This window comes from Papilio xuthus, unplaced genomic scaffold, assembly GCF_000836235.2.
Source record: "Papilio xuthus unplaced genomic scaffold, Pxut_1.1 DF828142.1, whole genome shotgun sequence".
NCBI lineage: Eukaryota > Metazoa > Arthropoda > Insecta > Lepidoptera > Papilionidae > Papilio > Papilio xuthus.
The window spans coordinates 2545452-2568558 of NW_013530507.1; the positions used below are offsets into that span (position 1 = coordinate 2545452).

Genomic DNA, 23107 nt, shown 5'->3' on the forward strand with positions numbered 1-23107 from the left:
CTGCGGGGGGCGTTCATCGCACATCAGTGAGGTTGCTCTTGTCACCAAACAACTTGACGAGCTGCTCCTCGTAGTCATCGATGTTGCGCTTCATTATCTCCATGCAGGGACCCAGCAGGCGCTCGAATGTCTCCACGTCCAAGACTGCAATTAGAATTTTAACTTTATATTACACAGCTTTTAGTAACTTTACAATTCAGTGTTGCCAGTATAAAATACCAACGTAAAATTTTTTAAACTTTATGAATTATCAAAATTATGACATGTATATTTTTTTAAAGTGGTTCAAGTTCCATATATAAAAGTATAGTGTCTCAGTTATATTATGTATATGACATTAGTATAATATATAATATCTTGGTGTAACACTCACAGGCGACCTTGGTGGGTCCGACGGCGTAAGCGGAAGCGGCGCGCGGCTTGTGGGTCACCAGAGCCAGCTCTCCGAAGTAACCGCCCTTGCCTAAACATATTCACTAATTAAATTACACATTTCATTTTTAATTTAAACTATTTAATAGTGTCTAGTAACAACATATTACATCATCGGCATTTATCTGTTCGAAGGTATCTTTAGTGGGACGTTGAGAGCATATAATAATTCAATCCTATGTCTAAAATCCAGATTCCAGAATAGAGGTTTAGATGGACCTTTACTTGTGGTCTTATTGACGAAGCATTTATATTTATTATTTTGTTTATATATAGGGTCGATTAAATATTTTTTTTAAACTTTGTGATGTTTACAGAAAAGTGTGTATTCTAGTTAGAATGCTATATTTGTGTTGTCAGTGTGTCGTACCGAGGCGTTTGATCTCATGGTCGTTGCCATCGTCGCGTGTGATGCGGATGCTGACGGAGCCGTCCTCCACAAAATACATGCCGTCAGCGGTGTCTCCCTGCCGGATGATCAGCTCCCCGTCGATCAGAGAGCGAGGCAGCAGCGCGTCCGCCAAGTTGGCGCGCTCGTACGGCTGAAAGAAACATTATATTGAAAAAACACTAATAATAAGCAAAAGAAAAAACAATGTCTGACTGCTTTAATATAATTGAGTAAAACACTTCTTTAGGCAATTTCGATAACGACCGTGAACAATTGTCAGTCGACAAAACAATGATGATAACCCTAACACAATAATTGGTCACTAAGGAAAACGCATAGTGCGATCATACTACACTAAGAGGACTGAACTCTGCGTGTGGCAGTTAAACTTCTTAATTTAAATGGAGTAATGTCATTTACAATAATCTTACTAATATTTTATATGCGAATGTTTAGATGGATGAATATTTGTTTGAAGGTAGAACATAGCCTGGCAGAACACATAGGCTACTATTGTTTTTTTAATTACGCGCGGACGGAGATGTAGACGACAGCTAGTTTAGAGATAAAATGAAGAGGTAAAACTTTTGTTGCAGTAATACAGTTATTTATGCATTGTTTTATGTGATCACTGATGCATTGGAACTTGTGTACTCTATTAGTGAATAACGCTAGTACTATCGCCGGCCTAGTTATGCGGAACAGTGGAAGCCGGTGCCTGGATGACTATTTTTACTTCGTATAAGGTAGTTGATCATCATATTTGCTATAGGCAACTTTCGCCTTTTATTATACGTATGAAAAGCCTACTTAAATACGTAAAATAGTCAAATGGTATTGATGCCTACAATTACAATTAAGTCTTAAAAATGTGGTTTTAAAAATTTAGTTTTAACAGTGGTAGAGCCCGCTTTAACATCTTCGCACGAATTGGCCCCGCTGGCCTGGTGAAATACCACGACCACACAGAATACAGGCGTGAAGTGGAAGCTATTCCGCGTCAGCAATTCGTCTGATGAGTGTGCGTCCCGGAGGCCTAATTTAGTCCTCTTTCCCTTCCAACCCTTTTCTTATAGGGAAAGGATGGGAAGTTATTTTCTTTCTATGCATCCTCTCCTCCGCCGATTAAAGGTAGTCAAGGCATATGCAATTGAGTATGTCTATGGGCAACCGTCACTTCGCTACTTTAGCCCCCAAAACCCCCTATACATAAAATTTTATGAAAATCGTTGGAGCCGATGCCGAGATTCCAAGTATATATATAATTGAATTATAAAGGATAAAAGCAATTAAGAAAAAAAAAAATAGGCAGTTGCCTTGACAGCCAATTTAAAGGCAGCCAATTTCGCATAGGGTGCATTAGTTCGTTGGCTTTCAAGGCGTTAGGTCGTGTCAAAGTGCGTAGTGAAGAAGAAGAAGAAGAAGAAGAAGAAGAAGAAGAAGAAGAAGAAGAAGAAGAAGAAGCAGAAGAAGAAGCAGAAGAAGAAGCAGAAGAAGAAGCAGAAGAAGAAGCAGAAGAAGAAGCAGAAGAAGAAGCAGAAGAAGAAGCAGAAGAAGAAGCAGAAGAAGAAGAAGAAGAAGAAGAAGAAGAAGAAGAAGAAGAAGAAGAAGAAGAAGAAGAAGAAGAAGAAGAAGAAGAAGAAGAAGAAGAAGAAGAAGAAGAAGAAGAAGATTACCTAACCACCCAAATTGCATATCATTTTTTTTTTGTATATTTGTAAGGTATATCGTATTGTAAAAATAAATATGTATGGTACGGAAGAACGGAGCATTCTGTCACAGGTATTATATAATTAAAAGGATGCTCCAACAACTGATGTATATTTTTTGTGTACTTTGGTTTAAATAAATCATTATTATTATTATCTAGGGGAGTTTGTACTAGTCTGCTTTCTTACTATTATTAAGGACAATAATATATATTAATAATCGCCCAGTAAAATTGGTGGAGTCAGTCTAATAAGACAGGAGACATGTTGTAAATTACTCGCGCATCAACAAACCTGCGCCACTGGCCGGCTTGCGTGCGTATTGATTGATTGACCGTAAGGCTAAGTTAACACGAGGACAGGACAGTGATACAGACCAGTAGAGTTCAGTCTCACTGCGTTTAGCGATATTGTAAATTGTAAGGTGAAAAAATTATTAGATATACATTCATTTTCAGATAAATGCAACTTGATCTAGGGGCTGACTATCGCGTGTCTTGTGTGGGTTCAAACAGTAACAGTACTGAACTGTTCAACTGTTCTGTTGTAGTGTTATGTACTCGTGTGAAACTAGCAAACTCACGGATCACGGACAGTTGGCAAGCAGCTCGCTTACCTTCGCTGCTGTGCGCTCGATGACGTAAACATATGTTTGGAAAGTGTTTTATTATATAGTTTATGTCTCGTAATATTTAGCTTGGTGTAATACGAATAACTAAAATGAAGGCATAAGCATGTTGGTTTAAACAGAATTGTACAATTTTAGGTTTCAATATTTCGATAAGCAAATATTTGACTTTCGCAAACCATCTAAATTGTAGGTCCATTCAAAAACTTATAGCAAGGCTTTCGTTTAGGAAATTATTTAGGTCATATACTAAAAATGTCAAGCATGCACTAGGTTAACCGTTTTAAACCAGTTTAAGAATAAGAATGTGTTAATTGGTTTGATAACCAGCTGTTTGAATTGTTTTACTATAAAAACGAAATAGTAATGTTAAAAATACAAACATACTTAAAAATAAAATACTTTCTCCTAAGGATAATGACTTTGAATGAGTAATTAAACATTTATTTCATTGTCTCGTCGGCCTAAAATTGCGTCGCGTGACTCCACCGCGCTGACGCCATCTTACGTCATAGAGCGTGATCTTCGAATAAATATAACGCGATCACTTTAATACTATTTTAAACGAGAATACCGTTTTCCATAGAATTTTCCGCAAAATGTTAGACTGCCACCTGAAGATAGATATTTAAGCGTACATAAAGACTAACAGCGTAAAGAAACAAGTTATAATAGATAGCATTACTAAAATACCAGCTAGCTATGTCAGATATGATGTATAGTCAAATTCAATGGAAACGAGAAGTTATATTTGCACATGTCACTGGCTGGCATTTATTGTCTATGGTATTTGTGATCACAGCCTAAAAAAAGCTAAAATTCTTTATATATATGTGTTACAATTGATCATTTCCATTTAATTAAGCTAACCTTTGGTATTTTTTTCGATAATTTAAATGTAATTTATAAAAAAGAAATCGTAACAGTTTAAAAATTTAAATTGATTCAGTAGCGACTACTTAATTGTCACGTATCAATTCGAAAACAATTCATTATCCAGTTGATTAACATCTTATTTGCCAATCGTATTTAAGATAAGAAATTGTCGGCATTTTTGTACTTTTCGTTCAAAATTCTATTTACATTGTACAATTTGTTTATTAATACATTATTTTATTTATTTTCCTAGAGTTGCATTTTATTACAAAAAATTAAATCACCTAATAAAGGCATAATTTAAATGTTTGTTTAGTGATTAATAAGTAATAAACATTACAGTTTTCATAACGTGTTGATATATGAGCATAGATTATCTTATAATCGGTTGATCGTTTTATATCGTGCTGTAGATTCACCACAGATTAGATTATAAAATACCTGATTTAATTTTAATTCTGGCCAAATTGTATACTTAAACAAGTGGTCGTGTGGTTTTTTTAACTATTTATTGAATAGTTACTTAGATTATAAAAATAGCGCGCCTTCCTGTAGCACACTTATATCCAATGAACGTCTAATGAACCATTGTTGCCAGCATAGGAAAAAAGTTTATAATAATTTGAATGTTGCCAATACAAAAAGAAATTAATAAGAATGAAACAAAAACAATAAATAATTTATGTGAATTAATTGAACACAAATGAAGCTTCTCAATTCACTTATAAAAAAAATAAGTTATATTTTACTAATGTTATAAATACGAACGTTTAAATGAATGGATGTTTGTTAAAAGGTATAGACAAAACGGATAAACGAACCGAGATAAAATTAGGCATAAATATAGAACATAAACTGAAAGAATACATAGACTAATATTTTTATTTTAATTCCGCGTGGGCGGAGTCGCGGGCGACCGCTAGTATCATTGTATTACGATCCCTTACAACAGATCATAAGCATATAAAATCGTCTTATTGGAACAGAAATATTCAATATAAATTCATTCAAACACTACTCGCGTATTTATACCACGGTCATCACTCTATTGCTAATTATGTATTTAGTAAATTATATAACGATTATATAATCGACAGGCAAGAGCGAGATACAGTCAAGTCTGTCGTTCAATATATCTCGAATAACGTCACGGGATTACGTGCGGACGGCGTTTACGTTATACCACAGATAAATTGATGGTATTTCGATAATATTGCACTACGTCACATCGATTGTTACATCCGATTATTTTTATATCGATATAGATCGATAATTTCGTATAATCGACTTGTGCACTTGATAAAATTTGATTACGATCATAATTTGAAAAGTACTTCAACGTCTCAAGTGTAATATCGAACGGAGTAGAATTTTCTAAAATGTCGCAAACACTCTTCTTGCTATAACAACTAATTTGAAATATCATCACAATTTTCAATTATACAAATTTACTTTACAATTATCGTTCAAAGAACACACAAAGGTCGGAAAGACAGCAAAATATACAAACTTCTAATTATAACATCGGCCAACTTACACGTACGGAACACGTTAAGGCGCTCACATGGTCAAGCCCACCTGTTCAGTGTAGCGAGAACATTGCTGAGGCGGGTTTAAACTGTTAACATCAATCAGCTTGTATAAGCAAACAGGGAACATCACGCCCCTACACGTCATATGTGATGAACAACGATCATAGGATTACGATATGAGCAAGAACAATAATTACGATCTAGCCAGTACTTAAAATTCTAAAAAAAAGTAAGTAAACTTTTTTTTATAAAAAAATCATAACTCAATGATAATTGGCACTCAGTATCTTTCTAGTATCAAGTGAACCTTGACCTATGGCTCGTAGCAAATTGGATCAAAGTTCATAAAAGGCAGGTCACACTAAGCAGCACCGAATAGGGCTGTAGTTAATTTAAAATCCGTCATAAACAACTGAACAGTTTCGACCTTCGCTTGTTAATTCATTCTCGAATGGCAGCTCATTGCTTTACTGAATAATTAGGTAAATACTTATGATTTTAACATAATTATGGTCTTTAATGTAATATTGACTATGTAAAAACACCATGTATAAGATATGCTTGTGACCTGTTTGTTTATTTCTATTATAAGATATAAGACTAGCTGCCATATACAGTATGTTATCACTTAGGGATACTCTAAGACTAGGAATAGTAGCGAATAAAGAACAGATTTAACAGTATCGACGTTAGAAAAAGTTGAAAAGAGGTCACAGTAAATGAAAACTTTTTGGGCGTCACAAATCTTTCAAACTGTTCACGATCGATTCTGTTTACTTGTTTATATTAGTACCATCATGTTTCCTGTAAAGTTTCTAGGAATAAGATATTGCGGATTATGTACCGTATATTAAAATTAAAACATTGGTAATGTAAGTTCGCTAGCTGTAAGGAAGGAACAGTACTAACTTAACGTGTTACGTAACTCAATAAAAGGCGTGTATAATGCTCCGATAATATCGTTATGCTATTTATATTTAATGAAATAAAACAATTTAATAACCAATTTATTTGGTTTTTTGTTTGGTTACTTTATAAATTGTTTATTTGTGCATTTGGATTATAAGTAGTTTCCCCGTTTTATATTTCGTTCTTTTTTAATAGTGTAAATAACATCCAAAATTAAATATAGTAGTTGGACAACGTTTACTATTAAAACATTTAACAAGGTAATAAGGGATTTAACTGAATTGACGCAGCGGCAAATCTGACCTCTGACATCTAGCAAATTGGACGTTGTAAATGCTACCGAATCAAGCCAACGATAGGTCAGGAAATTAAAGAAATTGCATAATTTATTAGATTAACATTTAAAATTGTAATTAGGTAAATAAATGTAGTCAAAGAATATACAGATTTAGAAAACATATAGATTTGTTTATTCCTGGACTAAATTTGTAACTCCGACTCATATTTTTACGATCAAAACATATTTTTCTCAGTGAGAATAAAGCAAATATTATACTAATTTAAGACCGCCAGCTTGAAAACCGCTTACAATGACAACTCCTTTCAACAAAGCGTGCGAAGGGAGGCAGCTGTTGTTTTTTTTTTAATCTTTTCAACAACACAAAGCGGTTTAAAGTTGTTCCACTTTGTTTGAGAGAATGATCCTATTAAATGTAACAATTCGAGTCGAGTACGCCTCAGCTTTTTACAAGAGACTTTTGTTGGACCGCTACAACACGGGCCTTTGGGGAAAATTTACTCACTCATACTTGAAGGTACAGGACTGACACATTTTTATACACACGATGTAGTTCTTTATACGTGTGTATTTTTTGAGACCATGTGTCTTGGATAAATATAGTACCTATTTGTGTATATGTAAGCAGGGTTGTTTAAGTTCTTGACAGATTTCTAAGCAATTATTCTGTAATATGCTAGTACAGTAACAAATTGGTTATACATTCAAAAATCGATACGGCGACAGAAGAATAATAACTAAAAATAATATTTTTTCAGAAAGGTTTTGTTGGGGTAAGGGAATTAAGGAACAAAACTAAGGTAAAACATCGCATAACTCTAGAATCTGTACGTAAATGTCACTAGGTCAAAAAAAATAGAATTATTTCGTATATACGTAACATTAAAAAATAATCTTTTAAGTTAAAACGTTTAATTAATTATGAAGTGTGTAGAATCCAAAGAGCTGTTATAGATTTAACTTTTCTCGCAACAAATGAGATTGAAAAACTAATTAAAGTGTGATAAACCAAACCGTTACGGTGCTTACGCGATTAGTTTTGTTTAATAAACCGAAAGGAGAATTAAATTGAAAATATTTTTTTATTTCATACACTCGCTGTCGCCCGCGACTCCGTTCGCGCAGAGATATTAAAATAAGTAGCCTATGTATCCTTCCAGACTGTATTCTATAGGTATGCCAAATTTCATGGAAATCCGTTCAGCCGTTTTGGATGTACTTCAAACAAACAAACATCCATCTACCATAAACATTCGCATTTATAATTTAAGTAAGATTAAATTTTAAATGAAAAAGGAAATGATAAATATGATAATTAAAAAAAAAAACAAGTATATTAAGCTGTACATTTTTCAAGGTAACATAGAGTAGTAGAAGCCAAAGCAATATTTTTTTAAAATTGTCATCTATATTGTCTTTTGGCGCGTGTTTTCCATGGCCTATTTTTAACGTGATTGTTTTTTACTGTCGTCTCACTTAAAATAAAAAGTTTTATGTAATGCGAATGAGTCTACTCAAGGTAAAAACTACAGTTATGTACCACGTTACATTTTTAAACAGAGTTCATGGTAAGTTACTTTACACACCCATATTTTTCTAACGAGATTACTTAAGTATGGTTCGGAAATTTTTATTTATTGAAGAGATGTATTTTTTTGGTAAAATTTGTGAAGTTTAGAGTATTATATTCAAAGAAGGATATCTTGGTCGGTAAGAGGCACTATCGCAGTTAGCTTTCAGAAAATATGTAAAACCTACAAGGGGATTTGTAGCAATTTTTGACATTGGCAGGAGGGCGCTAGTGAGCTATCACCATAGAGTTTGATTAACGCCTAATTGGTCAGATATCCTTGTCGGACTATACATATGTGCAGTGTGACCGACTACAAGACAAAGGAAGTACAAATAAATCTGGGAACATTGTTGGTTCGACTGAGAGCGTAACACATTCACACCGATTCGCCTAGCTAGGTACTTAAATTTTATTTCACTGCTGGCGACTAAGAGTACAAGTAGACTAGAAAAATGCGACATATGAAAAAAAACTTCGTATAAATCGTAATTGCAACATGTAAATAATTCATCCTCCAAGATACAGTATACGTAAACGTACTAAGCGAAGTCATTGGCACTTGTTATTGTTACAAGATACTGAGTGGATTGTGTCATACAATTCGCATTAAGTAATTAAGCCCGGGTCACATCACACGCTACTATATTTTATCTCATACAGTATGATTCACACTTGACGTGCGAAACGTGTAACTAATACGGGCTCGTTAATTTGACGTTTTAAGCATTTTAAACTGAGATGTTTTTAAACGAGCTTAGGATATATTTACTCAAAGGTACGCTTAAGTCTACGGACTTAATAGTCTAGTGACTAGGGTTTGTGCCGAACTGAAATTATGCGTGACTACCATACTTAGGTAATATACTCGTTGTCCATGAGGACTTCTTGTACTGCTTATATATCTATCTATATATCTGTATCTTAGAACACATCCGACACACAAATATACCTGGCTTAGTAAGTCCGGAAAAATGATGTTGGAAAGTATAATAGCTTAATGCATTGTAAGGTTGTGTAGAACAATTGTATTACAGGGCCTAGAATGGATTAGCCGTGAATCCTTGGAAAGATTTACTACGTAGATACGCACTTATATTTGTTAATTCATAACTTTTCAATGAACAGAATTACTTGAAAATTGACATATGATAAAATAAAAATAATTTCAAGACCAGATTATATACAAGAGATAAAAGTCTGAGGTCAGAAGATTGACAACACAAAAATAAAGAAGTGTCGTTACCTGGAGTGCCTTCAGCATGGGCACCTTGTCGAGCAGCTCCTCGTACAGCTTGCGCTTCTTGAAGGCGCTCTTGAGAAGGATGCGGCGGAAGGTGTGCCGGTCCATGGCCCACAGCGCGCCCGCTGACTGAGCGCGCACTGACGCAGCACGAGGCATGTTGTACATCAGAGCCAGCTCCCCGAATGAACCGGAGCCCTCATATGTGTGCACCACCTATATTATACAATCCTATTAAGATCCTTATTTCACCGACTCATAGTCGCATTATTGGAAGGAAGGTGTAAGATCTTACTGAAGTACGAGATAGTAGTTGATTGTAACTTATTTATTATAATATTAAATTTATAATTTGTTCCAGATGTTATTAATTGCAGTGGACAGAATAACAGTCTCCTTTTTCTCTAAATGTCTGGCCTATTATTTAGTGTTCTAATTTCTAAACGTACATACAATCTAATAGTATGTAATCATACATATTTAACTGCTTTAGTACGAAAACACGATGTAATATAAGCTATTTCTTGTAATATCAGGTCACGGGTAAACAAACAATAAACGTTTGTGTGCCAATAAAATATTTCAACTGCTACAAAACGTATAATAAAAGCGTCTTATATCTTTCAAAATGGGAATATCAATTCGTTTGAATAAATGCAGATATTATTAAAATATTTTCACTAAGAATTAAATTTCCTTACCACCGTGGGTCGATGTCGTACAAAAAGTGACACCATAAGAGCTAATATTTAATAACATGTATATAGCTATGACAAACTTTCGACCTAAATGCAACCGACGCAAATTTCATCGAACCGGGTAGGAAATAAATGTCCTCGACTGTTGAGATAATTTGGCGACGCTATACTTAGTTTAGACAGAACGTGTGGAATTCCTTTGGCGCGCGTTCATCTTTCGACAAGACGGTCATTACCGCGCCATATTGTTTATTATTGCTATGCCTACACATACTGAAGATATTATGAATGCTGTGCTAAATGTTTCATAAAAACATGTCGGCTGGTTTAAATATAATTTATTAATATAGAAAAATAACGTATGTAAAATAATATTTTAGATGTTTAATAGATTGGTAGCTTAGTAAAGAAACGTAATATTAGGTAAATTCTTTACCAGCGAGCATAAATAGAGCGACATAAAGTATTTCAAGATCATAATAAATCCATTATCTCAGTCTTTTCCGATGTAAAGACGTTATTTGATTTTTATGAATTTTAGAACTAAAATATTCACTGATTATCTGTTTTGAAATTTTCATTAGTGTAGGTTTAGTACCATAAACACACTAAGGATCTCTCTGAGTAACCATTTAATGGCTGCCGAGTTCGGACCATTTAACGATTTGAATCCATTACCTTCTCGATGCCGTCATCTCCGTTGACGAGCACATCAAAGACGCCATTCTCGATGACGTAGAAGTTGTCGCCGTCGTCGCCCTGCCGGATCACGTATTCACCGGGCTCCGAGCGCTTCTCAAACATGGCGTCCAGCACCTAAACACACAGTAACATAAGATTCAATAATATACTTTTATCTATACCAATATTAGCGTTTGCCCGCTACTTCGTCCGCGAGGAATTAAAAAAAAGGATGGGTAGTAAGCACTATCTGTAACTGTATGTAATTTCAATAAGATATGTAAAACCATTGCAGAGTTATCGCGAAAATAAGCGAATCGAGCATGTTTCACGGGAACCTTGTACATTACCGAAATAATATGTAGCCTATGAAGCCTTTCGGGCTCTATTTTAGAGCTATGCTAGAACGTACTGAACCGATTTGAAATATTTAATACTATCCACGGGATGAAAATAACCTACGATGACTGCTGACGTGTACTTAAAAATAATTAACCAAATCAATTTCAAGACTCTTGATTGACACCCTGTTTACAAAGATTTTTTAGTGTGGTTTTTTTAAATTTAATTTAGGCATAAAAGTTTAAAACGCTTTACCAGTATAAAACAACATTCTTTAAAATATGCGAGACATATTCGTCTCTTTACCTTATGAGGTCATCGGAACGCGTATCATGAGAATATTTTTCAGTAAAACGTATACGGAGTACAATCAAAATAATTTCCCGTATTTTTTGTTGATTGTAGTGAACGACGCGTGACGTCATAGGGCAATCGGGGACATATTCAGCATAGATGCAGTACAGATTTTATCTTAACAAAGAAACGCCAAGTTCGCCATGGCTAACGAAACGAAATTTATAGTCTATGGACTATAAATTTTACTTTTAACTAATATTATAAATGCGACTGGATGGATGTTTGTTTGAAGATATCTCTAGAAAGGCAGAATGGATCTTGATAAAATTTTGCATAGATGTAAAACATAGCCTAAACGAACACATAGGCTACTATTTTTGTTTCCGCGCGGACGGAGTCGTCGGCAACAGCTAGTGTATAGTGTAAAAATATAGACTTAATTTAGTCTGTTTTAACATATAGCATTTGTAAAACTAGAGCTTGTATATAACCATATGCCACCTCTTTCCTTAACGTATACATTCAAATTCATTTATTCACAAAACGACCTCATGTTCCATGTCATTGCAATATTGAATTCATTTTCAATGAAACTAGTGTGGAGTTAAAACTTGTTACTTGGTTTATAAATGTAGTTTTTATAACGTTCTTAGTACAACGAAGAAAATAATTATGTGTTTATGATAATAGCTTCTCGTAACAAGCGTAAATAGAAACTAAGTTAACTGGGTCAGCATAGATTCTATTATAAGTTAGAAGTTTGATTTGATCAGAATCTATTAGGTGTGTCTGAACAATAAACAAGTTCATGTACCATGACTTCTATGTATAGTATTGAATTTTGTTACCACAGACATAACAGAAGTCTAGAAGTTTGAAGCCGAACAGGAAGTTGAATCCATTTCTAGGTCTTAAATTGTATATGTATACTAGCTGTCGCATGCAACTCCGAACGCGCGGTATTAATAAAAAAACTTAATTAGTAGCCTATGTGTTCTTCCAGACTTTTTTCTACATCTACGCCAAATTAAAGCGAGATCCATGCAGCCATTCTGGAGATACCTTCAAACAAACATCCATCCATCTATACATTCGCATTTATATAATAATATTAGTAAAAAAGTAAAATAGATAGGGTTTAAACATAACCACGAAACTATATTATGTATATACTTTTGTATTTTTTAACGTAGTGACCCAACATGTTAACTTAACTATAAAATTTTAATATCCCTTCTTCAATGTTGAAATAAAAATGATAGTGTGGGTACGGGTCCCCAGTTTACGATAATTATACATTATACAGTGAGCAACATGCGAAAGTTATAACGCAAGGGGACGTGCCTCGCCTAGCAAATGGTGACCGAGTCTTACACAAGTTGATGGAAAATGTTACAATGAAATACACAATCTATTGCATTAAATAGAAGATAGGAATAACAAATTTATACACTACCACGAAAAATATTAAAAATAAGCTCACGTCCACATTTTGGTTATGGCAACCAACCTCAAACTGAATACTATTTAACTGCCTGGAAAAACTGGAATATCCGTGTATTATTTCGAAAAAAAAAACCATTAAATTTCGCGAACAATGCATTTGCGTTACTTATAACGAATTTTAAAATATTTGTCTGTACGCAAACCGCCGTATTCTAACAGCATATTAAAGGCTATTTTCTTTAATCTCGTTATGACGAAATCGCGGGCGAAAGCTAGTCATGGTTATTATAATGAATATTGCTGGTTGATTCGATTTCCATTAATCACTATAAAGCATACCTGTTGCATCTGTTGGGCGTCGAGTGAGCGGAAGAGAAGTATACCGCGCACGGCTTCAGCGAGACGGGCGCGCTGGGCGTCCGACTTGGGGAACACGGCAGGCGCGCCCTCGTCAGAGTCATCTTCCTCCGGGTCATACGTCTCCGCGAACACCGACTTGCGACGGTTGTTGAAGCGCGCCACTGGCGGCTCTGTTGGCAAAATTCGGAATTGTTACTCCATGTTTAAGGAAGAACTAAAAGAAGCCTTACAATCCATTTAACTACCCAATGTCTACAACCCTAAGACTAACAACAAAAATGTGAAAATGCAGATATGGAAGGCATAGTAATAATTTACTTCACACAAAAATTAATTGCAGTGTCTCCGAATGACATCATATCGAAAAAAATATATAATAACAAGACTTACATTTAAATTTGTACCTGAAACACTTAACATGTTATATTCAAGAAATAAATAAACTAATTTGTCTCAATATTGCTTTGTAGACTCCTTATGTGATAACAATAGGCATATAGTATTATCACACTAAATGGTAACAATAAACACAAATGACATATGTAAATATCATTCAAGGTCTATTTAGCAGCTGTTCATATCAATAGATAGCTTACTATAACTACATTTGTGTATAAAAATAAATTAAACATATAGCAAATTGTTGTTCTAGCAATAGTTTGTACATTGTACATTTGGTTCTCAATGTACCATAATCGGGACTAAAATGCTTTATCAACTTTCATAATCTAAATAATAAAAGACCAAAATTCATTTGAAATTGGGTTATTATTTAAATGGAGTACTTAGGTTTTAGTAATTTTGTTCAATAAGAGACCTGTTATGGTCAAAGATGGGAGGAAATAAAATTAAGGGTTCACAGGGTCAATGAGAACAGCTATACGCATTAGGGTGTTCAACAAAACCAGAAAAATTTCAAAGGCCAATGAGAAAAAAGTTTAGGAATCTTTGCGTAATCATCTGTTAATGCATGATGCATTTAATCACTTGGCACAAGCTGACCACTTTCACGTCTTCTATTAAATATTAGCTTATATGATTTAATGGGACATTAGTGGCATCCAGCCAAATCTTAAACTAATACCATGTATTTGTAAATATCTTCCTAAGGTTTAGACATTTTCAAATAATAATTTAAGTCTCTGACAATTATAATTATAAAAAAAAACATGAACTATTTTTGAAATAAAATTCTATTTTGTATGTTTAATTTGTAAATAATTAACTAAGGGTAAAAAAGTTATGATTCATTTAAATTTATCAGGATATTATGAATCTATACTCAAAACAAACACATACAATTTTTAGTGATAAAGCACTTAGTTGCAAAATTATACATTAATAAAATCTTGTACCACAAAACAAAATATAACTTATTTTTATTTCCAGGCATATTAATGTGGCCAATGAAAACAAAATCTTAAAATAAATGAAAATCATTAACACTAAGCACTGTGACGCTTAGATTATAAATTATATTTATATGGTTGATGCTATAGCCATTGCACTGTAAATCTATAAAAACCCACCTTGCTCAAAATTGTATCGAAATTATCTCGAGTCTGTGATTTTGTAAGGAAATTAGTAAATGAGTACCTTCTTCGTCTGATATTATGGATTCATCGGGCGTGCCGGCGGATGGGCCCCTCACTATAGTAGTGGTCCTGTTGTTCTGTAACCTTGTGAAGAACTCGACGGCGTAGTTGATCACGTCCCCTGGCTGCTCCAGCAGATAGCTTATTGTGAATTCCAGTAAAATTTCTCTAAGGTCATCTGGGACTTGAATTCGACCGCCTTGAGGCCTGCTCATTTCTAACGGCGTCGCCTCGCTTTCTCGTTATTATCCCACACGGAGAATACTACAGCGACTCGTTAGATTAAAATTTTGATATCATAGCCATTGAATTAGCTCAAGCGACACACCAAAGAACAAATCTTACGATGGGGAAGTAGCACTACATACAAACGTTAGTAATAAATAAAACCACACTATTAAACTAAGACTTTCTCAAATAATAGTCCTTGCTACAGGAAATTAAATACAATGACACACTTTTCAGAAAAAAATCTTCGTCCTCCAGCCTGACAATTATAAAATCTCCTTTCACTGAAAAGTAAAAATGGCGAATTCTGGATTGCCCTACTTCACATCCATTCACATCACTAATCACTTCAATCGTTCAAAGTTCACGCCAAAGAGTTCACATCGCTTTTCAGGCATTGCCAGTACTAAAAATTTAAAATTTAGAGCAGATCTGACGAACCATAAAAAAAAATGAGTTGCAATAAACTGATCTTTTCCCCTATTTAATTACACATCTCAAATAAATATGGATGAACGAAGCCAGTTACTATCAAAGATTTTGCCAAACACATAAGGTTTGGAATATTTGAAAACATGTTTGATTGGTCGCCAACGGTCAATCAATGTTGCCATGTGAAATTTTTCAATTTCTACTGTACTCTTTTATATCTTTTTCAATTTTGATTTATTTTTTATTGTTTCACTACAGATTTTCATTTTTGCTATGTTAATTTTGATATGTTTATTATATTTTTTATTTATGTTACAGTTATGTTGTATATATTTTGACAAGACTGGCAGCCTTGGTAACATATATATGAACGACTTGTGGCTTTAGGAAGGAACTCAAAATATTAATTTTATAAAAGAAAACATTTATTTTTAAAGCCATTTATCCAATATCTTTTTGCGCACATAAGCATATTTACTTAGAATATTTTTTGTTGGAAATGCAACAATATTTACTTGTGTGTCCCAACGGTTGAAGTCCATTAATTCATTAGGTGGTAGGTTATCTGAAAATAAGTCCGGTTCTGGTATTTCTATACAATTGAGTCTAATGCATTCAAATTTTTGCAGGAACATACAAATATCTTGGATTGCTCTGTATGATAGAACTTCGCAGTTGTCTGACAGAACAGATATAGAACATCCGGGACATTCAAAGATTTTGTTGACAACAACCCCGGCCCATTTAAACAATATGTCGAATCGCACTTCATAATCTAACGACAGCCAAGGAACGGGTATAAAACTCTTGTCTGCTTCAACCGTTAACGCCCATGATTTGTAATATTCACTTAATATGATTTTATTTTCATAATAACCGACTCGCTTTATTATTTTTTTCATCTCCAAATCGTTAAGTTTTGTACAAAGTGTTTTCGTATTGTAGGAGAATTGTGCCTGAAAGAAGTATTTATTTATTAATGCAAGGGTTACATTACCGTAAAACAAAATACGAAATTTAATAAACCATTTAGTTATAGATGTTTCAAACGTGTGGTCACATTGTAACTAAAAATTGTGGTAGAATATTTGTGTTGTCAGATGCAAAAAAAAATACATGTAAAGAAAAATCGCATAAAACCTCATTAGTGTTGTAAACGTCAAATATGTCAAGTTACAAAGCACAGTTTATTTATAGCTAATATAATTAGATCAATTAAGCAGTGTAAGCACATGATGATGATGATGATAAAATACTTACTTTTAATTCCTTAAATGTACATCCCTTTTCACCGAGTTGCCGTAAATAGTCCACTATTTCGTCATCTGCAAGCTCCACAACATTCGTCTGATCCACGACATTAAAACTGAAACCAATCATAATAATGAATAAACAAATATAAGACCCAATTTTGCCATTCTTTGGAAAGAAAAAAATCATATATTTATGATTTCTTTTGTTTTCGTACGAGTAAGCTAACATTATGTTTTTCGTCAATCTAGATCACTTCATAAGACGAATACTGCACATTTGCATGCTATTATTAAAAAAAATACCTTTGAATCTCCTTCATACAGCTTTCTATGTCTATATCTTCATATAATTCAGAAAACTTCTTTATATTACATTTTAATTTGCAACCGGCTAATCCAGATTTAAGAGAATATTTGTTTTCTATATCAATGACATTTAGTTGTTCCTCCTGCATTATAGTACCAGAATAACCCGATATGGCCGGAGTTGTGAGTGAAATTATGTCAAAAATATCACAAGCTAGCAATTCACAGAATATACAATTCATTTCGGGCGAGCCTTTGATTCCGTCAACAGGAACTTCCGTTTCCAAACTATCGCCTAAAAGTTCTATGAATTCTGAATTTAGTCTGCAAATCCATCTTCGTTGATAAAACGCGGATATTTTATAAGATGATTGAACAATATCTTCTATTTCAACTCTATGCATGTGATTATTCAATATTTTGTCTCTAGCCGAAATCGCACCACTTTTTCGCAGCTGTTCTAACGCAGTTCGCAAAAGAACTTCAGGATGCTTTTTAAATATCGCATAAACTTTTGAAGCTATATCAGAGTTTATCGTATTTTCATAAGACAACATAGTGGTCATAATTATTCCTTCTTTTAAAGATGCAAGCACACGATCAGAATCCACCGGGGTTCTGTACATATTAAACGTTTTAACAGCAGACGAAGCTGATGTTGTAATATTGAATTTTTTATTAAAATCTTCCAAGTCTAAAGCTACACAAGGTACTCTCTGCGTGAAAGATTTACTTCTAGATATAATGCACATCGCTCGCACAAGTTCCAACATTGGTATTTTACATTCCTTGAATAATCTACTAAGGTTTGCCGAGTAACGAATGCGTAACCTTTTCAACAAGCCTTCGTACTTTTGTATTAGATCTGGTCGTCGTCTTACTTCGTTCAATATGCATTCTTTTTCGTGCATTAAAATCGAGTTAGATTCGAGAGCTGCCGCTCTTCTGTGGCAAGCGGTCGCAGTTTTCTTATCATCGTGCATGTATAATATTTCCTTGGCGACTGCATTCCTCACTCGTAGACAATCGGGATGCGATGTTGGACTCATTATAGTTATCGCGGCTTTACATAACATTATTATTTTGTCTTCCCATTGTGACCATTTTATTAATGAATCAGGTTGCCTCCTTTTGCGTCTATTCGACGCGAGCTCCGTGTTAGCCGCCTTTGGAGGCTTTTTCTTAACCACCGGTCTCAGCTTGGGCTTCTTGATTGTTTCTGATTTTAGTTTTTTAACTTTTTTCTTCTTCCGCATCGGCGGTTGAGTAACTTTGGCGGCACGGATGTAAAATGTTCGCCACAATCGTGGTATGTCCATAAAGAAACTGGAGTCGAAAGCGCACGGGCCTAAACCATCTCCGTAACGCTCTCCATTGTCATATAACTGTACATCGTCAGATTTTCTTACTGGCGGCTTTATCTTCTTCCTATCCCGTTTTATAACTATTTCGACGTTCGTACTAGTACTTATATTATAAACGTCGTTCCAATAAGTTGTTACGTCTTCAAATGATTTGAAATTGTAAGATTTCTCTAGTTTTCCTATATCAGTATTCGGTTTTGGCCAAACACCTGTCGTGTCTAACACTTTGGCACGTCGATTGACATAGAACAAGTAGCTTAGAAGATTGCCTTCGTAATCAGCGGAGGGTAAAGGCACCGTCTCTGAGATTAGCTGAATAAGACCCATCATGGCGAGTGCCTTTAAATTAGATCTTATCGAGTTTTGCAAGCTCTTTGATTGCAACAGTCTTTCGTATAAGTCAGATGGTGCGTCTTTAAGCTTGATGTCGAGCAAATTATCGCTTATTTTCATATGAGCTATGTCCGATATGGCAACATTACTTATATTGCCGACGGCAAAACCGATCGTCATATGAGGAACTACACTTAAAACGGATGCAAATCCCTCGGGAAATTCATTTTTAATATCACTAAAGTACACAACACTTATCACAAGCTCATGTAGTTTTTGGATTTTCATATACCTAGGGTATGCAAATTGGGACAGAGGTCGCGTAACTCCTTCTGTTGAAGCCGTTTTAACCTTTGTCTTTTTGCTTGTAAGTGCTTTTATACTAATTTCCTTATATTTACTTATGATAACAGGATCATTGCTTTTCATTAATGGATCACAAACGAGTGTTGTATACTTTTGATGGAAGCCAGGCCATTTTATCTTGTACATTTTGACTTGTCCGTCTTTGACTAACTTTTGTACGAATGATTTCAAAGCTTTGGTATCCATTGGTGGTTCACCTATTTCTTTAGATACTAAGGTGCTCAAAGTGTGATAACCAGAAATCGCTCGTTTATCACGAACGACCTTCAGAAGTCCATTTGCAAATTTAAGTTGTCGCAATGTTGGATTCTTTTTGGAATTAAGTAACGATTCGTTTGACATATTTTCTAATCCTTCAATGACTTTCACTTCAGTAATATCATTGTCTACATCTTCTGATACTTCCTCAGGAATTGAATCCTTATCATTTTCTTCAATTTTCATTTTTTTCGCTGGTACTTCAACTTCTTCTTTGACATCTTCAACATTTGATGTGTTCATAAAATCTAAAAATTTCTTCTTCTCTTCAGCATATTGATTGTCTATTTCTGTTGTAGCAGCCACTGCAATGTATCTAGAAATTAGAAACAATGACAATTTTATTGTTAATACTCACAAAAAAAAACTGAATAGCCTTTGTTCTTCCAGTCTATGTTCTACATTTAGGCCAAATTTCAGAATGATCCGTTTAGCCGTTCTGAAGATAAGTAGAAACAAACATCTATCCATCTAAACTTTCGCATTTACATAAGTTTTTTTTTTTATGAAAGAGAAGGGGGTAAACAAGTGGCCGGAACACTGAGGTGATTAACGACACCTATGAATAAATAATTCAGTAAAAACACTATTCATCATCAAACTCAAATACTTAGTTTTAGATTATTCTATAAAAAGTTAATTAAAAAAAAAGATTAAATCATGTTTTGTTAAATGTTTACCTTGCAGTCCTCTGTCTGCCTTTGTCTTCTAAAAATTCCTTAACAATATTCTTAGATTTTAGAGTTCTGCAAATTGTTCTACTAGTGTAAAACTCAATACCCAATATCTGAGCTAGTTGTATCTGTGTCAGTCCTTTTAGACCTGCATCTAAGAATCTTTCATATGCCTGTCTGAGTAAACTGACTCCAACTTTGTACTGACATTCTAAAGGTGCAGCATTACTCTCGTCATCCGAATGATCAGACTCTTCGCTATTTATTTCTAAACTAATGTATTTCTTTTTAACAAACACTTTTTGCTTCTTGTTCTTTGATACTTCATCAATTTTCAATTGCCTTTCTTCCTGAAAAAATATTACCAACATTAGTTCATTCATTATTATGTGTATCTCAAGAATAATTTAAATACAATTTAATATACAAAAAAACTTCTAGTAATAAACAAACAACCAATCAAATATTCCCTCTTCATAATATTAAGTAAATATATATTTTTAAAATAAATAATTCTAACTATTTCAAACACTTGTATGTAGCACACCACACACATCTATGAAAACATAATTTATCTAAGAAAAATTATTTTTTTTATTAAACGAAAGGGATATTGCTAACATACAAGTGTTAGTTCAATAGAGACACCATAATACTTACAAAACGAAACACATTAAGAGTCTTTTGAAGTCTTTTGCTTTGTTTATGATTTAAATAGCCAGTTTTAATTAATAAATCAACTTTTTCAGAATGATCCGGTTTCTTTTTTAAATATTCTATGATATTATGTAGTTTGCCAACTTTCGGTGTCGAAAGGAGAATAGGTTTATGAAATCTTTTCAGTCTGAGTAGAATACTTTTCATACCCCTGCCTTGTACAAATTGTGTGTGACATTGTGTTCTTACTAGGCCCATATCTTGTAAATGTTTTCTTATGTAGAAGAGATGTTTCGGATCTCTCATTATTTTTGTCAAATTAGTATTACCCACAGTCATTTGGCCCTGAAAACAAACAAATTTTGGGAATGTTTATTTACAATGAAGTACATTACATACTATATAATAAATATTAATGTAATGTGGATTTTCTAGGTACCAAGATATAGGTCAGCAAAGAACATTTAATAAGTAAATTATATTAATTTTTATTAAAATTATAAGTTACTTGTAACTAAGTCTTCACAGAATTTTGAAAAAATCTAGTAAAAAGTATAAACTAAGTCACCCAGGGATAGTGTAGCATTATAACAGCAAAAGAATTTTTAAAATTTGGCAGTAGTTTAAGAGTTTATTCAATAAAAAATCTTTCTTCTTTATAAAATAGTAATTCATATTAAAAAATGAATAAAAGCAAAATTCAGGTAGCTTAGTTTAGTACTCACATTGTGTCTTGCTTTACCAACTATTTCCAATATACAATAATGTGCTGTAGAAAGTTGTGACAAGTAAGATATTGGTACATGACCAGCAAGAGCTTTCCATCTTTCTTCTCTTGAGGCAACAATTGTTAAATGATCTCCATACTTTGTTATCACATCATCATAAGACATTCTTTGTAGTTCCTCTTTATCAATAATTATTCTTTGATCATAGTAAACTGATGAACCATTGTTAGACACTGGGGCATATTTATATGGACCATCTAAGTAATCAACCTGGAAATTATTATTTAAAAATGAGGTGGTATAAGTACTATTTCAATTTCATTATTATTAAAAAAAGTAATTTAATCAGTATAATATAATATGCTAAAATCAAATTAATTTTGAATAAAACTGTAACCTGTACATAATGTTGATAATAATTATTACTTTATATCAACCCATCTTATATAATGAAGATAAACTGATATCGATTACTATCTGAGTTCACAAGAAAATTAGTTGTGTTCCTTTTTTGTCAAAATTTACCTAGTCAGAAAGTCCTACATCATTTCTCTAATTTAATTTTCTTTCTCTTAAGATAAGAATAAAACTATGGACTCACAGGATCGAGGAGTTGTCCTGTTTCTTCATGTATCATTGAAAACCTATCCAAAATTTCTATATTAGGCATAGGTTCTGGATTCTGATAAAATGCGACGTTGTTAAAATTAACGATAAACTTCCAAAATCGTATTTTCATCTTATCCGTAACTGGTGATGAAATCTTATTTTCTACTCGTTTCCATAAGAATTTGAGGCCAATTCCTTCAAGTCCCTCCAAAGCTATTTCGTCTATTATAATTTCTTTGAAATTAAAATTGAAACTATTTCTGAAATTGCTATCCATCATTGTTATTTACATATACACAGTATCAGAAAAGAACTGTGAGCTTTATAAGACTTTTTGAATATATTTATATTTAGTATTTAAGAAACTTAACCTATTTTTTATTTACATTATTTTCAGACAGGCAATGGCAGCCTGACATTGACAGATGACAACGGTATGGCGTTTTGTAATAATTTTGATGGCTCTGGGTCCTTGATGTTTTGAGCCAGTCATTTGCAATCTTTAATTTCAACGACAAGAGCAAAAGTATGTCAATGATATCTGACACTGTCTGTAAAAACATAGAAGCAGTTTTGTTGTTATTTGTACACAATCTCTATTTATTAAGATAATTTTGATAATGGCAGAGAGAAAAGAAAGGACTTGTGCTAAGTGCGGCATAACTTCGAAGGGAGATCCTTCGCTGACCTTCCATAGGTTTCCTGTGGCGACCGAACGTAATTCTTTGAAGTAACTATTTATGTTCTCAAACTTTATCCTATCTTATGTTCTCCTTAAAGGCCGGCAGCGCATCTACAGTTCTTCTAGTGTTGTGGATATCCATGGGCTTCGTCGATCACCTTGAGTTTCCACATACAGTTTCCCAAAAATTCATCAATTTTCAGGGAAGTT

The 23107-nt window shown here is 33.7% G+C and overlaps 2 protein-coding genes across 2 annotated transcripts; both read right to left on the reverse strand.

Annotated features, from left to right (window-relative positions):
• Window positions 1-6: 6 nt before the first annotated feature.
• On the reverse strand, window positions 7-15621 carry Pka-R2 (cAMP-dependent protein kinase type II regulatory subunit). Its single transcript, XM_013307726.1, has 7 exons — window positions 15009-15621; window positions 13392-13582; window positions 10965-11102; window positions 9592-9804; window positions 803-974; window positions 374-463; window positions 7-144 (listed from the first exon to the last, which is right to left on the reverse strand). Exons 1-7 carry the CDS (start codon window positions 15220-15222, stop codon window positions 14-16), a joined length of 1149 nt encoding a protein of 382 aa, XP_013163180.1. The 5' UTR covers window positions 15223-15621; the 3' UTR covers window positions 7-13.
• A 453-nt stretch (window positions 15622-16074) lies between these two features.
• On the reverse strand, window positions 16075-22624 carry LOC106113981 (uncharacterized). Its single transcript, XM_013307039.1, has 7 exons — window positions 22208-22624; window positions 21604-21876; window positions 20882-21223; window positions 20228-20571; window positions 17224-19863; window positions 16928-17033; window positions 16075-16623 (listed from the first exon to the last, which is right to left on the reverse strand). The coding sequence occupies exons 1-7, from the start codon at window positions 22493-22495 to the stop codon at window positions 16099-16101; spliced, it is 4518 nt and encodes a 1505-aa protein (XP_013162493.1). The 5' UTR covers window positions 22496-22624; the 3' UTR covers window positions 16075-16098.
• Window positions 22625-23107: the final 483 nt, after the last annotated feature.